This window comes from Budorcas taxicolor, chromosome 8 (genome assembly GCF_023091745.1).
Source record: "Budorcas taxicolor isolate Tak-1 chromosome 8, Takin1.1, whole genome shotgun sequence".
NCBI lineage: Eukaryota > Metazoa > Chordata > Mammalia > Artiodactyla > Bovidae > Budorcas > Budorcas taxicolor.
In genome coordinates, this window is record NC_068917.1 from 49,353,301 (window position 1) to 49,370,307 (window position 17,007).

Here is a 17,007-nt window from a genome sequence, read left to right on the forward strand (position 1 = left end):
AAAGTTCCTTGACACTGATGCTATTTCTTTTACAAGACAGTAAAGACAAATCTTAACAAAGTCCTAAGGGTTTTATTGGTTATTACAATTTTAATATATGATTGCTGCTACTGCTGCTGCTAAGTTGCTTCAGTCGTGTCCGACTCTGTGCGACCCCATAGATGGCAGCCCACCAGGCTCCCCCGTCCCTGGGATTCTCCAGGCAAGAATACTGGAGTGGGTTGCCATTTCCTCCTCCAATGCATGAAAGTGAAAAGTGAAAGTTAAGTCACTCAGTCATGTCCGACTCCTAGCGACCCCAGGGACTGCAGCCTACCAGGCTCCTCTGTCCATGGGATTTTCCAGGCAAGAGTACTGGAGTGGGGTGCCATTGCCTTCTCCAAATTATATTTATATAATAATATTATATTATTAATGTGATGCCATGCTGTCAGAATTCTTCTGAAATAATTGTTTTAGTTGTCCTGGAGTTTACATGGGTTTTGTGACCAAGAGATAGTAGAATAAATAAATCAACAGATAACTCTCCAGTTTAGTGAGAAAATGCCTTCAACTGTAACATTTCCTAGCTCACTGAGTCCACCAGTGAATAGATTAAAAGTCATCCAGTTTTCCCTACCTCTTTCCCACAGCTATGTCCTAGAAAAGTAGCTATTCATCATTTTAAAAAATAATAATTCCAAATAAAGAGACCCCATCAATTTCTTCTGTGGTACTGTTCAGTGTTTCAATACATCTTATGTACTTCTGGCAATTAAATTCTCTCCAACACACTACTAAGTAAAGGTAGGAGTCTTATATGAACCTTCTTGTGTAACAGAAATGAGTGATACATTGAAATACCAAATAATGACATTTACTTATAAATTGTGCTGTTGACACAAAAGAAAATCAAAACTATATATTTAATGTGTTGGTCATATATTAATTGCTGAAATTTAATAGCAGTCTCGTTCAAGTCCTTGTCTTTTAAGAATTTTGGTAGCTAATATCCAGACATGTAACAGTGCTACTCAACTAGTCTGAAACTATAAGAGCAATTAGCTCTAGAATATTAAAATCTCCAGTCTTCTCACTTTTTTCATAATTTATCTTATCACACTAATTTCTGGTATTGTTGGACCCTACTTACCCAAGAGAAGACTTCTATGACAAGCTTTTTTAAAAATAGTGGTAAAATATACATAACATAAAATTTACCATTTTAGTCATTTTTATGTACATAATTCAGTGGTATTAAGTACATATACCTTTTTTGTAACCATCGCCACCCCAGAACTGTTAAAAGTTTTCCCAAGTTGAAACTCTGTCCCCAGTAAGTTAATAACCATTCATTTATGACATGCTTTAAAAATCATTTAAAAGATATAATAAAGAACAATAATTTTAGAGAGAGACATATTTAGCAGTTGTTCTTCCCAAAATATTGATATCTTTTCCCCGACTGTTAAGAATCATCTTCCAGCTTAATGAAGCAGCTAGCTGTTCATTCCACATGGCCTCCCACTCCTTCCCAGCCCTGGTGCGAGAGGGTCGCAAGACTAGAGGAACAGCTGCTTCACTGCTCCCAATTACAAATATGCTGTGTCTCAACACATCTCAGTTGCTGAACAAAGAACAGATGGGACCCTGATCTGCCAGTAGACCCACTGGAACCCCTATCTTGATTGTTAAACAGTGATCCACAGAAAGAAAGTAATTTGTCTTCTCCAGTTAATAATCCCTTCCACAGACTGGAATCCTTCATGTGCAAGGACACATGAGCCAGTCTGAGCTTTCATCGCTGGGGCTCCTGGCTCCCATCCAGAGAGCTTTTGTTTGCTGAGACAGACAGCATTTGCAGTTGGAATGTGGCAAAGCTTGTCGACACACAGGGCTTTTCTCTGCTTTCCAAACACATGTGAGGCCGACTGTCTCTCCACGAAGCTCTGATCTTTTCTGGGGAAAGGAAATGTCACGTGCAAGTCAAGAGGAAAAACATGTTTGGAATCAAGAAGAATAATTGGTCTGGGCATCAGACAGATCCTGATCAGTTGACAAATATGTGACAATTATTTTTAGGTATAGATGTTGGTCTAGATTAGTCTAAACCAGTATTGCCTTAAGGAATATACATACATACTACTACTACTGCTAAGTCGCTTCAGTTGTGTCCGACTCTGTGCGACACCATAGACGGCAGCCCACCAGGCTCCACCGTCCCTGGGATTCTCCAGACAAGAATACTGGAGTGGGTTGCCATTTCCTTCTCCAATGCATGAACGTGAAAAGTGAAAGTGAAGTTGTTCAGTCGTGTCCAACTCCCAGCAATGCCATGGACTGCAGCCTACCAGGCTCCTCCATCCATGGGATTTTCCAGGCAAGAGTACTGGAGTGGGATGCCATTGCCTTCTCCAAAGGGATATATATGTATGGGCTTAAAACAGAAACTCTATCCTTAAGGAGTTTTAGAAAGGTCAAAACTCAAGAAAGGTCTAAACTCAAGAAAAGTAGATTAGTGCCTGTGCCCCAGAAAGGTGTAATTATACTAATGCATAATTACATTAGAGACGGGGCTGTTCCCCGTCTCTTCCAAAAGCAGCAGTTACACATGTCAAACAGTTCAGGAGCTTTCCTTTCATATTTCATGGTACTAAACACAATGATCTCAGGAACTAGAAAGCTTAGGTAATGGCTTTAGCCTGATACCCAAGACCCAGAGACTCATGAAAGGAAAGCATTACCAGAGTAATGCTTCACCCAGTTGAGGCTGACTGATTAGTGCACTGTACTCACACAAGGAAGAATTCAGTTGGATAATCCTGGAGGTTTACCCCTCTAGCAGGACTTCAGATGATTTTGGCCAGGATTTGGGCTTCCCTGGCAGCTTAGTAAAGAATCCACCTGTGATGCGGGAGACCTGGGTTCGATCCCTGGGTTGAGAAGATCGCCTGGAGAAGGAAATAGAAACCCACTCCAGCATTCTTGCCTGGAGAATCCCCGTGGACAGAGGAGCCTGGTGGGCTGCAGTCATGGGGCCACAAAGAGTCAGACACGACTGAGCGACTAAGCACAGCACACAGCATACGTCGTCACTGGGATTATACACTACCATCACTAGATGGGAGATACACACTACCATCACTAGATGGGAGATACACACTACCATCACTAGATGGGAGATGCTTACTACCATCACTAGATGGGAGATGCTTACTACCATCACTAGATGGGAGATGCTTACTACCATCACTAGATGGAAGATACACACTACCATCACTAGATGGAAGATACACACTACCATCACTAGATGGGAGATACACACTACCATCACTAGATGGGAGATACACACTACCATCACTAGATGGGAGATACACACTACCATCACTAGATGGGAGATGCTTACTACCATCACTAGATGGGAGATGCTTACTACCATCACTAGATGGAAGATACACACTACCATCACTAGATGGGAGATGCTTACTACCATCACTAGATGGGAGATGCTTACTACCATCACTAGATGGAAGATACACACTACCATCACTAGATGGAAGATACACACTACCATCACTAGATGGAAGATACTTCTCGCGTCCTCTCTCACTTATAATGGACCCGTTGCTCTCTTTCCATTCTGCAAAGACTTCCTGTTGTAGGGCCACAATAGTCTTTTCTTTCCAGTTTCCCAGTGACAGCATCTTTCAGAGGAGCCCCCCTGTCCCCTATCCTCCCCCTCCCATTAAGCGTTTTGTCTTTAGCTAAGGTCCTTTTCTTGGGATTCAAGTGGACCTTTTGAGAGTCCCAAAGGCAGGTACCAAAGTTATTTTTCTTTGACTTTCTTATAGTACATAACACTGCTGTGCATAGTAGGTGATAAACCATGTTCACGTTTTGAGTTTATTTTCCATGGGATTAAATTAAATACACCCTTTTGTTAGGGTTTTGTGTACCAATATTTGTTTACATCCAACCTAGCTTAAGTTTGAAAATATTAAAAGAACAATAAGATTTTCTTTCATTGCTGAAAGTGTGAAAACCCCAGTGCTTCTTGTGTAGCAATTTTCTTGCCAGTGAAAGAATGAAGGTAATGAAGTTAAAGAATATGTGTTTGGCTAAAAAAAAAAAAAGTCAGATGGTACGTAACTAGGTTGAGAACATTTTCTTTAAAATGTGACTTTCTCAAAACTTGGACTTGTTCCTACTTTGCTTTGGAGCATCCTCGTCAAGTACATGTCTTGTTGCCAAGATCTTCACACAACTGGAGTAACCTTCGTAGAGCCATGTGCTCCGGAAATGGTCAGACTGGTCTGTGGTTTTTGTTCATTAAACAAATATTTATTGAGCATCTGCTATGTTCCAGACACTGCTCTAGGACCTGGGGGCATAGTAGTAAAGTAAACAAGGAAATACCTCTGCCTTTGAGTGTTCTAGAGGAAGGAGACAGACAAACTTAAAAATAGGAATGTTATATAGTATGTTAAGGGGCAATTCGGAGAAGGCAATGGCAACCCACTCCAGTATTCTTGCCTGGAGAATCCCAGGGATAGGGGAGCCTGGTGGGCTGCCATCTATGGGGTTGCACAGAGTCGGACACAACTGAAGTGGCTTAGCAGCAAGAGCAGCAAGAGGCAATTAAATGAGATGGAAAATAATAAATTAGGGTACAGAGAAAAAGGAGTACCAGAGGAGGGGCGATTGTTATTTGAAACAGTGTAGTCAGAATAGGCCTAATAGAAAAGGTAATACCTGGGCAAAGACTTAGAGGTGAGAGAGTGAGACGTGAGGTTATACGAAAGAAAAGCCACTGTAGGCAGAGATGAGCACATTCAAAGGCCCTGGGGTGGTAGCAAACTTACTACATTCCAGGAAAGGTAAAGAACTCAAGTGTGTCCTCGAGACTCAGAGTGAGTGAGGAGAAAGGCGGGAGGAATCAGAGAGGTAAGAGAATGAGCAGGAGTTATGTAGAGCCTTATATGTTGTCAGGCTTTCAGCTCTTACTCGGAGTGAAATGCTAAGTAGTGGAGGGTTTTGAACAGGGGAATGGTAAAATTTAGCTATTGCTTTAGAAAGTTTACTATGGGTGCTATGTTTAGATTAGATTGCAGAGAACTAGGGTAAAAGCAGGCAGACTTGTTGGGAGGTGTTGGATTAATCCAAGTCAGAGAAAATACGGGCTCAGATTGGGAGGTAGCAGTGGAGGCGGTAAGAAGAGAAGTGATTGGATTCTGGACATATTCTGAAGGTAGGACCAACAGAAATTCCTGACCATCTGGATGTGAAGAGTGAAAGGATATAAAGAATGGCCAGGTTTGGGGCCTGGACAACTAAAAAGGGTAGGGTAAGCTTTAGAGTGAGGCTGTTAGGAGTGTAGTTTTGACCATGCTCAGCTTGAGATATCTACGTGACAATAAGAGGAGATTACTTTCAATAACAAGCCTGGATTTTAGGAAAGAGGTTGGAAATTAAAATTTGAGATCTAACAACACATATAGTATTTCAAGCCATGAAATAAGATGAGATCACCAAAGAAGTGAGCGAGAACAGAGAGGTTCAAACACTGGGTCTCGGAGCACTCCAAGATCAAGAGGTCAGAGAAGAAAAGGTGAGCTAGCAAAGGAGTGACCAGTGAAGTGGGAGAGAAACCAGGAGAGGTCAGCATCCTGCAAACCAAAATGAGAAAGTCCTTCTAGGAGGCAGGAGTGACCTACTGTGTCCAGTGCTACTAATGACAAGAACGACAGGAGCTGAAAACTGACCCTTGGTTTTAGTAATGAGGGTGTCATTGGCGAGCACAGCAGGCACGTGACAGTATCCCAGCAGTTTAGAGTAGATCATGCGGGTGACTGGTTGACAAAGCCCATGACTGACTGCCCAGTTTTGCAGGGGGGTAACTTTACTGAGTGAAACACTGAGGAAGGGCTTGCACAGTGTGCAAAGATCTGATAAGACCAAATGGGGCAGGACTTTTTCTCCCACCCTTATAATAGCCCGTTGGATTCTCAGATCTGTGGAAATGAGGGAAAGGAAAAGGAGGAATGCCTTGAAGGAGCAAGGATGGAGCCTCTGATCAATTCTGGTTGGGGTGTCTCAAGCATTGCCTTTTGAGAAATGAAAAGACTTCACTGACTAACCTTGAAACTTTAAAGATGCTCTAGAAGCCATTTCATTTGTACGCAATATTTGGGAACTTTTTTTTTCCCTCAGTGCAGCCATTGATTTCCATGTGAAATAACAGAGAGATAACACTATGTAAAAATTTTTACATCATGTATGTAAAAAAATCAATACTGGCAAAGAAGATGATGCAGTTGGATATAAAAATTTGTGCATATTTTTTCAGGTTGAAGAGATACAAGGTTTTCATCAAATGAGGAAAGGTTAAGAACTATTTATATAGAGTCCACGGCTTTTTAAAAAAATGAGCCACAGGTACCTAGAATTACATTATTGGTGTATTATTCTGGAAATTACTATTATTATATTGCTTATTTTAGTGGCTCCATGGTAATTTTTTAACACCAACCACCTCTTTTTTATGTTGGGGGGCTGACTTGTAGTTGTGTCCCATTTCTGTAGTATGAATACTTCCATTGTAGACCCTTTCAAACTACCAAAGTGAAGCCATTTGGACCTACCAACCGAACTCACATAATTGACTGTTGGAGCCAGTGGAAACAGGTTCCAACACACCACTGCATTATTTACGTGCAGATTAATCCTGCCTCTGCCTAAAACAAGCAAATTAAAAAAAAAAAAACTAAAATTAGGAAAGGAAAATGGAAATGTAAAGTGTTATATAATTAACATACAGTATATAGTGTATGATGTATAAAGTATAAGATATAAATATGTTAAATGTCACAAGTAATTATATTAAATATTGGTAGACTGTGTGGATCACAATAAACTGTGGGAAATTCTTAAAGAGATGGGACTACCAGACCACCTTACCTGCCTCCTGAGTAATCTGTATGCAGGTCAGGAAGCAACAGTTAGAACTGGACATGGAACAACATACTGGTTCCAAATCGGGAAAGGGGTACGTCAAGGGTATATATTGTCACCCTGCTTATTTAACTTATATGCAGAGTACATCATGCAAAATACCAGGCTAGATGAAGCACAATCTGGAATCAAGATTGCCGGGAGAAATATCAATAACCTCAGATACTCAGGTGACACCACACTTATGGCGGAAAGTGAAGAAGAACTAAAGAACCTCTTGATGAAAGTGAAAGAGGAGAGTGAAAAAGTTTGGCTTAAAGCTCAACATTCAGAAAACTAAGATCATGGCATATGATCCCATCACTTCATGGCAAGTAGATGGGGAAGCAATGGAAACAGTGACAGACTTTATTTTGGGGGCTCCAAAATCACTGCAAATGGTGACTGCAGCCATGAAATTAAAAGATGCTTGCTCCTTGGAAGAAAAGCTATGACAAACCTAGACAACATCTTGAAAAGTAGAGACATTACTTTGCCAACAAAGGTCTGTTTAGTCAAAGCTCTGGTTTTTCCAGTAGTCATGTATGGAAATGAGAGTTGGACTGTAAAGAAAGCTGAGTGCCAAAGAATTGATGGTTTTGAACTGTAGTGTTGGAGGAGACTCTTGAGAGTCCCTTGGACTGCAAGGAGATCCAACCAGTCAATCCTGAATATTCATTGGAAGAACTGATGCTGAAGCTGAACCTCCAATTCTTTGGCCACTTGATACGAAGAACGTATCAAGTTGGAAAAGACCCTGGTGCTGAGAAAGATTGAAGGCAGGAGGAGAAGGGAATGACAGAGGATGAGATGGTTGAATGGCATCACCTACTTGATAGACATGAGTTTGAGCAAGCTCTGGGAGTTGGTGAAGGACAGGGAAGCCTGGTGTGCTACAGTCCATGGGTCGCAAAGAGCAACTGAATTGAACTGAAATATTGTACAATTATATTTTCAAGAAGTATCACAGAAAAATATCAGGAAAGCAGGGCGGAAAACATATTTGAATACATGTTACATGTGGACATATGTCACACACATTATTTAATTCTCATAACTCTGTAGCACAGGTTTAGTAACCGTTATTTTTAAACTCAGGGAGATAGTGAAGAACAGGGAAGCCTGGAGTGCTGCAGATCATGGGGTTGCAAAGAGTCAGACACAACCTAGCAACTGAACAACAACAAATTTTTAAACTGAACATAGATTCAGACGGGATAATCCATTAGATCACAGTCACACAGACAATAACTATTAGAACCAAGACTTGAACCTCATCTACCTGACCATTCCCCTAAACCAATGATGGAAGCTAAAAATATTGTCCATGGATTAGTAGGATAAATTCTCATGTTAATTACCACCTCAGTGGCACAATATTAGTATATTAATTACTTCCTATATATTAAACTGAATTATAAATTATTACATGAAGACACTTATTTTGATGGTTAAAATATTGTAGCATATTTATCTTTCTTGAATTATACACATTCTCCAAAGTTATGAACTCCTTTATCAGTACTGTAGTCAAGTCGTTCATTGACTCTAATTTGTTTCCAGGAACAGTACTCAGAACAGAAATGAGAGGCAGAATAAATTCGGAGTATGGGGTTAACTGGAGAAGGCAATGGCACCCCACTCCAGTACTCTTGCCTGGAAAATCTCATGGACGGAGGAGCCTGGTAGGCTGCAGTCCCTGGGGTTGCTAAGAGTTGGACACGACTGAGCAACTTCACTTTCACTTTTCACTTTCATGCATTGGAGGAGGAAATGGCAACCCACTTTAGTATCCTTGCCTGGAGAATCCCAGGGACAGGGAAGCCTGGTGGGCTGCCGTCTATGGAGTCGCACAGAATCAGACACGACTGAAGCAACTTAGCAGCAGCAGCAGCATGGGGTTAACAGATACAAACTGCTATACATAGAATAGATAAGCAACAGGGATTTACTGTATAACACAGGGAACAGTATTTAATACATTGTAACAATCTATAATGGAAAATAATCTGCATATATATATGTTAGAAGAGAATATGATGTGTCCTTTTTAACAATGCCTGATGTTCCATTGCTCTCAAGGCTACTACATGTACATCGAGGCTTCCCACTTGGTATATGGACAAAAAGCAAGACTCTTGTCCAGGCCTCTACGAGGAGTCACTGGGAAACACTGCTTGACCTTTTTCTACCACATGTATGGAGCAGGGACTGGCCTCCTGAATGTTTATTTGAAAAAGGAAGGCGACAGTGAAGAGTCTCTCTTGTGGAGAAGAAGAGGTGAACAGAGCATCTCCTGGCTGCGGGCGCTGATTGAATATAGCTGTGAGAGGCAGCACCAGGTAAGCCAAGAGAGACAAGAATCAAATGATGGGAAATGTGCCCATACTCTTCTGATGCTCTTTCTTTTTCTTGCTACCATCAAGAATGTTTTGTTCTTTTTCAGGGTCAAAGATAGAGGCAGTACTTGTTTAAGAGCAAACATAATTAGTCTGTATTGATTGAACTTAAGCAATGAAAGGGAAATTAAAAAGAGAGAGCTTTGGGTATTTATACATAGAGTAATTTTTGTAACGCAATAGTGAAACTGTAGCTATTTTCATCTTGGTACATTTTGAGTGTCAGTTATAGTCTGTGTCCTGAAAACCTCTAAAACAGAGCTTCTCTTTTTTCTAAACCTGGTATTACCTAATTAGTTGCTGCAGCTGCTTCTTTCATTCATCATTAGCCATATGCAAGGGCTGCTGTTGTAAGCTTCTATTTAACAGAGTACATGATCCAGAGTAAAATTTTAAGCCTCTGTCTGCACTGATGCAAAAGAAACAATCTTGATCCTATGCCCTGGGCCTCCCTTGAGTCTGCTCACAGGCAGTAGAAGACTTCCTTCCTGCAGGATCCCAATTATAGCGGAATCTGAACAGCAATAAGAAGGAGCCTTTTCAATTCCGGTGGGTGAGATCAAGCAGCCAATTAGCCTAGGAATCACAGAAGCCTCCTAAAAGCCTGTGACTACCTGCCTGTTGTTTTTCTTTAGTCACTAAGTCATGTTTGACTCTTTCGTGACCCCCATGGCCTGTAGCCTGCCAGGTTCCTCTGTCTATGCGATTTTCCAGACAAGAATCAGGAGTGGGTTGTCATTCATTCTCTAGGGGATTCTCCCAACTCAGAAATGGAACCCGTGTTTCCTGCATTGGCAGACAGGTTCTTTACCACCGAACTAGCAAGGAAGCCTTTACCTGCCTACCATGAGTCAAAGCTCCAGAAAGTTCTGGGCAGATAACATTAGACCCTTGACTATTCCTGAAATTGCTGTATAGAATTCCAGGAGTGACCTTTAGCTAAAAGCCCTACTTCCTCCTCATCCTTGCTTTTGGACCAGAGTACCCCTTAATGTTAACCACTGCCTACTTGGCTTAAGCAAGTCTTCCCAGGAAGAAGTATCCAAAATAAAGACAGTATTTTATGCCACCCCTTAACCAAAATTGATTTTCTACAGATCTAAATAAAAATGGCCAGGTTGCAGTGCCATCTAGGTTGCTATTGCTAAGAACAAATAACAGAGGGAAGATGCACATTATTCAAGGATGGCCCATTATCTTTGTGTGGATAAAACTATCTAAACATTTAGTAAAGGAAAACATATAGCCCCAGGAATAATTTTGATAGTGATTTAATGCCTGCATACAGAAAGAAAATGGATCACTCATAAACTTCCTTATATCACTGATAATCATTCAGAGGTGATGGATTAATTTTTTTAGGTTATCATGGCACTCACACTATTCAAAGGTCCTCAAGGTGTGATCCTGACACCAGCAGCAACACCTGAAATGTATACTCATCTAAAATGAAACTCACCTGCAATGCACACTCCCAGGCCCTGCCTCAGAACTGCTGAACCAGAAACTATGGGGCTTAGGGCCCTCCAATCTGTCTTAACAAGAATTGTGGTGATTCTGGAGCATTCTAAAGATGGAGAATTTGTGTCACAGATGGAACAAATCTGAGTTTCTCAGGCAGAGCCTGAGCCTTGATGTTTTCTAAAACGCCCAAATGGTGCTGATGCACAAGAGCTCTAGGACTTGAAATCTGTGGAACAGGTGACTTCACAGCATCTGAGCCCTGGGTATAGGTCCTTGCATATACTAGACTTGCCAGGTGACTTGTTGTCTGAAAATTTTTTTGAGCACAAAGTAGTGAGGCACCTTGGGTGGCATCTTGGGATATTTAAGCTCAAAGGGTGAAGAATAACCTGAGAGATTTTTGGCTCCCAATTTGGGAAGAAAGATTCCAGATCATTCCTTTAGGCTTAGAATGGAACAGATATGAATCTGCCATGAGGAATGTTCTTCTTGATTTTGTGATTCCCTCAGGAATCTCAAATGACTATCTGGAGACCAGGATGAACTAGTTTCTCCAAAACATTCTAGTGTCTAATAAAACAGAGACACCCATGTGCTAATGGCCATCTTCCGTGTGCCAAGCACTCACAGCGCTAAAAGCTGTGCATAAGTTCTTCCAGTTGACCTTGTAGCTCTTCTTTAAAAATGGGGAAAACTAAATGTCCAGCTGGTAAGTGGCAGAGTGAGAACTCAGTCCCAGATCTAACTGGTTCCAATGTTTGCATCCCTAAGTCCCTGTTTTACACTCTCTCCTGCCATAGAAGTCCCAACATATACCCATTGCCCTGGATGTCACAAGCACTGGGTGATCTTGGAGAAACGTCAGTCTCTCTGAGACTGTTTGTGTTAGTTGCTCATTCATGTCCAACTCTTTGCAACCTCTTGGACTGCAGCTTGCCAGGCTCCTCTGTCCATGAAATTCTCCAGGCAAGAATACTGGAGTGGTAGGCATTCCCTTCTCCAGGGTATCTTCCCATCCCAGGGATTGAACCCTGGTCTCTTGCCTTGCAGGCAGATTCTTTACCATCTGAGCCACCAGGGAAGCCTGTTAATACATTTTCAAAATGGGGTAATAATGCCTGCCATGCTGACATCACTAAAGTGACAGTCAAATGAGGTTATGTTTGTGAAAGGGTTTTATAAACGTTAAAGTACCAAACTATAAAAAAGATTAATTGTTTCTAGAAATATATTCTTTCCCAAATCTTTCTGGTCTTTATAACCATGGCAGACCTGGTATTCTCAATAGCTGTATCAGTTATCAGTCTGAGCTACTATAGGAGCTCAGGCCAAAATATCTCTTTTCAGTAAGTATTTATTGACCATTTACTCTTTTTAAGTGCTGAGGATACTGCAATGAACATAGCATACAGTTCTTACACTTTTTAAGTTTGCGTGGTGGGGGAGAGGTAGAAAATGTGAAACAAAAATATATAATGTAACATCAAGTGATAGTAAGTGCTATGAAAAAGAGTAAGTCAAGCTGATTAGCTAATGAGGTCAAAGAAGTATCAGGAAATACTCATGAAAGGCCTTGGAGGACATGGTACAGTTTGAAATTTATTTCAAGAGCAATAAGAAACCATTAGAGGCTTTTAAGGTAATATGTTCTGATTTATACTTTTAAATGATCATTCTAGCTACTACCTGGAGCTACTTACTACATAGACTATGGTGATGGGGCTGGTGGGTGAGGAGACTTTGGGAGCTACTGCAATGAGCTTCGGAGAAGGCAATGGCAACCCACTCCAGTGTTCTTGCCTGGAGAATCCCAGGAATGGGGGAGCCTGGTGGGCTGCAGTCTATGGGGTTGCACAGAGTCGGACATTTAGCAGCAGCAGCAGCAGCAGTGGGCCTGGCAACAGAAATGGTGGGCAGGGCTGTGCAGCAGAGGTGAGATGTCCTCAGAAAGCCCACAGGACTTCCTTCCTTGTGGAAAGTGGGGTTTGAGAGAAAGAGAGGAGCCAGGATGACTCCAAAGTTTTGGCCTGAGCAACTGCTAGAATGGAGTTGCTGTTTATCGAGATGAGGAAGACCTTAGGTGGAGCAGACCTGGAAGAAGGAAGGCAGCTGATGCAAGAGGCAAATTAACAGTTACTTTTGTTTTTAACACACATAGTTTTCGATATCTTACTAGACATCCAGTGGCACCCCACTCCAGTACTCTTGCCTGGAAAATCCCATGGACAGAGGAGCCTGGTAGGCTGCAGTCCATGGGGTCGCGAAGAGTCAGACACGACTGAGCGACTTCACTTTCACTTTTGACTTTCATGCATTGGAGAAGGAAATGGCAACCCACTCCAGTGTTCTTGCCTGGAGAATCCGAGGGACGGGGGAGCCTGGTGGGCTGCCGTCAATAGGGTCGCACAGAGTCGGACACGATTGAAGCGACTTAGCAACAGCAGCAGCAGCAGTAGCAGACATCCAAAGTGGGTATGTCGAATGAACAGTGGGCTGTGAGCCAGGCGATCAGGAAAATGCAGAGAACTAGAGAAGTCAATCTGTACATCACCAGACTGGGCAGGTACTGATTTTTAGAAAACTGTGGTACTGCTGCCATTTGTGATTTATCTTGTAGGGCAGCAGTCCCCAACCTTTTTGATACCAGGGACCAGTTTTATGGAAGAAATTTTTTTTCACAGATAGGGGGGCAGGGGATAATTTTGGATGATTCAAGCACATTTATTGTGCACTTTATTTCTAATCTAATGCCACCACTGATCTGCCAGCATTGAAACATGTATATTATCATATGTGAAACAGATCGCCAGTCCAGGTTTGATGCATGAGACAGGGTGCTCAGGGCTGGTGCACTGGGATGACCCTGAGGGATGGGATGGGGAGGAAGGTGGAAGGGGGGTTCAGGATGGTGAACACATGTACACCCATGGCTGATTCATAGCAATGTGTGGCAAAAACAACTATAATATTGTAAAGTAATGAGCCTCCAATTAAATAAATTAAAAAAAAAAAGACAGGAGGTACTAATCTGCTGCTTGGAGGCTGTAGACCCCCAATATAGGAGAAGTATGTGGGTGGCCTCTGGATGATATTCCAGTCATCAGATTTTCTTTGCAGAAAAAAATGTATGAAGTAGCAAAATTTTAATCATGTCCTTTCCTAAGGGATTTATTAAAGTGCTAAGCAGAACCTGACTCACTGTTGATCAAAAACACAGAATGATTTTATTTCCTTTGAATTCCTTGCTTACCTTTCCTCCTCTGCTCTCAGGTGTTTTCCTCCTGATTTCTTATCTTTTGATGTCATTGGAAGAGACTGTTAGACAAATTCTCAGCTCACTGAAATAGTTCTGTCATTCATATTATTCATTATATTGCCTGACATTTAGTAGGAATTATTATGTGCTGGTACTGAACTAATACCAGGTCTTCAAATTTTCTTGCTTATGGTGCCCTTAATCTCAATAATTTTTTCCTGGTGCCCCTGGACCAAAAGATAGCTAATGTTCCCTTTATCAAGTAGTTGAGTCAAAACTGTAAGTATTTATGTCCTAATGACTTGAGCTTCCCAGGTGGCGCTAGTGGTAAAGAACCCCGCCTGCCAATGCAAGAGATAGAGATGCAGGTTTGATCCCTGGGTTGGGAAGAGTCCCTGGAGAAGGCATGGCAACACACTCCAGTATTCTTGCCTGGAGAATCCAATGGACAGAGGAGCCCAGCAGGCTACAGTCTATAGGGTTACACAGAGTCAGACACAGCTGAAGCGACTTAGCATTCATGCATAATGACTTAGTAACCATTTGAAAATAAAATACACTTAAACTGAAAGAAAAAGTTGCATTTTTATCTAATTCTAAAATAACCACAATTATTTAATAGGATTTTTACAAATACAAATGGGGGAATAATACAAAGGGGAAATCGTAATGCTATAAAATGGTTATCACTCAAATATTTAGGAAATTCAAAGGAGAGGGTTGTATGAAATCAAGGTTTTGGCCCAAGAACAGACTATTCAGAATATAATTCCATCAGGTGATTTTCCTGTTGTACTTCCATTGCAGAGTTGGAGGTCAAAAAACAGATTTCACTGCTGTCCAGAAAACCAAAACAGTTATTAACTACATTCATATATCCTCCTATCTAGATGTATTAGGACACTTTTTCCTCTTCTTACCATTTATTTGAATTCTTGTTTAGGGTTATATCTTTAGAATTTCTATTAATGTTATCTTGCCACGTTTCTGTTGTTAAAGCTTCTCTGAGTCATTAAATTCAAGATAGTTTCATATGCTTATTAATTATCCACTTTATTTTGTTTATTTAATTTAAATCATGAACTAGTCCAATGGGAGTAATTTGCTCATAAAATTAGTAGAGCAAATGTGTCTTCTAGACAATTTTCATTATCCACAAGCCTCCCTGGAGTATTCCATGGCTTATTAGCTATTATTAAAGTGTTTTTAGAGCTGATAATATATTTTCCCTAGAACCTGAATATTTGATCAGTTATTTTCTTCTAGGATCTAAAGTCATGAAACTGGTTTCCTCTTTTTCTTGGGCTGCGTCTTGGATGTTATGGTATTTAACGTGATCAGTGAACCATTGTCTTTTTGGTAAATTTAACTATTATACAGTGCTGTTCATACTTGGGTCTCATCTGTTGTTTTAATTCTCCCACCTAGAACTAGTACCAAGGTAGATTTAGGGAGAGACTATGGAAGCTGAAGCTTCTGGGCCCTTCACTTTCACAGGGCCTGTGATTGACAAGAGTAGTATTCTAGGTAGCAAGGGAAAACAGGTCACCACCTAGAGGCATTTCTTGGTGGACATTCCTGGGAAATTGCCTAAAGAGGTCTCAGAAGAAAGGAACTTGAATTTCCAAGCCTCCAGTAATTTGTTGTGAATTTCTTTACATTCCAAATAAGAATTCCCTTTTGTACCTAAATTTGAATTGGTGATTTTGTATTCTTTTCCTGAAAGTGGGCCCCTGAGAATAATCTAAGCTTCCAAACCCACACAGCCTAGATCTGCCTCTGACAAGCATTGTTTTAGCAGGATGACTCTATTTCTAAATTCATATTTCATTATTTTTCAGATAATTTTTGAAGCCATTCGGGGAGTGTCAGTAAGAAGTGATATTGCCATTGATGATATTAAATTTCAAGCAGGATCCTGTGCAGGTAACAATAGTTTTCCAAATTATTTAAGTTTGACTGAAAAGAGAATTTGCAGTATGATTTTCAAATCATAAAAATGCAAATTCAGTATTTTCTACATTAAAAATAGAGAAAACTATTATTGTCTATTTGTCTTTCCTGACAGAAATGGAAGATAAAAGTCAGCAATCATCAGGATATTCTGAGGACTTAAATGAAATTGAGTATTAAGCAATGATCTGAATTGGATTAACTAAACAAAAGCCATACCTCTCTTCAATCAACATGAAAACAAAATAATACTGGACAGTCTTAACCATTTCATAAGTTATAAAATGACTTCAGAGCACTCTTTCATTACTTTTGCAAAAAATACTGACTCAGGGCTTTTTTTTTTTTTTTTTCCTTTTTGCGTATGACAACTGTTACTACAAGTACAGGCTGCTGGTTTTACCTAGATCATACATCTTAACTTTGGTACCAGTTAAAAATACAAATGTACTATATTGTAGTCATTTTAAAGTATACAAATAAAGGGCACAATCAAATGAGATGTGCTCACTTAAATCTGCATTCAGTGAATGTACTGGGAAGAGAATAGGTCTTGTGGGTTTCCTTTTGAAGTTCAAGTATCATAAATATTTTTAAAGTAATAATGTGTGATGTCAGTAATATCTGCAGAATGAATGCAGTTTTTCACGGTAACAAGTTATTCTACGAAAATAAAGTTTTTTTTCTATGTTTTATTCATAGAAATGGAGTATTAATTTTTAAATATGTTTACCATATGTGATAACAAAGGCTCTTTTATCAGTGTTCCGGGATAAGTATTAATTAATGCTGTATTACAAAGCAGTGCTACCTTTTTTTATTTTTGAAAGTCATTCTGAACACTTGGACAGAAATTGCACTTTTTTTTTGTAAAGTAAGCTTGAAAATGTTTATGTACACACACCCCTAAATTTTTCTAGTGTGTTAAACAATTTTACTGATTTTTAAAATAAATGTTTTGGTAAT

General features: G+C 40.4%; 1 protein-coding gene across 1 annotated transcript in view; it reads left to right on the plus strand.

Moving 5' to 3' along the window:
- Nucleotides 1-16,278, plus strand: part of MAMDC2 (MAM domain containing 2) — a 164,265-nt gene extending 147,987 nt beyond the window's left edge. The window contains exons 12-14 of the mRNA XM_052645189.1: nt 9,052-9,311; nt 15,930-16,014; nt 16,157-16,278. Of these exons, the coding sequence (XP_052501149.1) occupies nt 9,052-9,311; nt 15,930-16,014; nt 16,157-16,221 (410 nt within the window). The 3' untranslated portion in view covers nt 16,222-16,278. The remainder of the gene's footprint in view (nt 1-9,051; nt 9,312-15,929; nt 16,015-16,156) is intronic.
- Nucleotides 16,279-17,007: the final 729 nt, after the last annotated feature.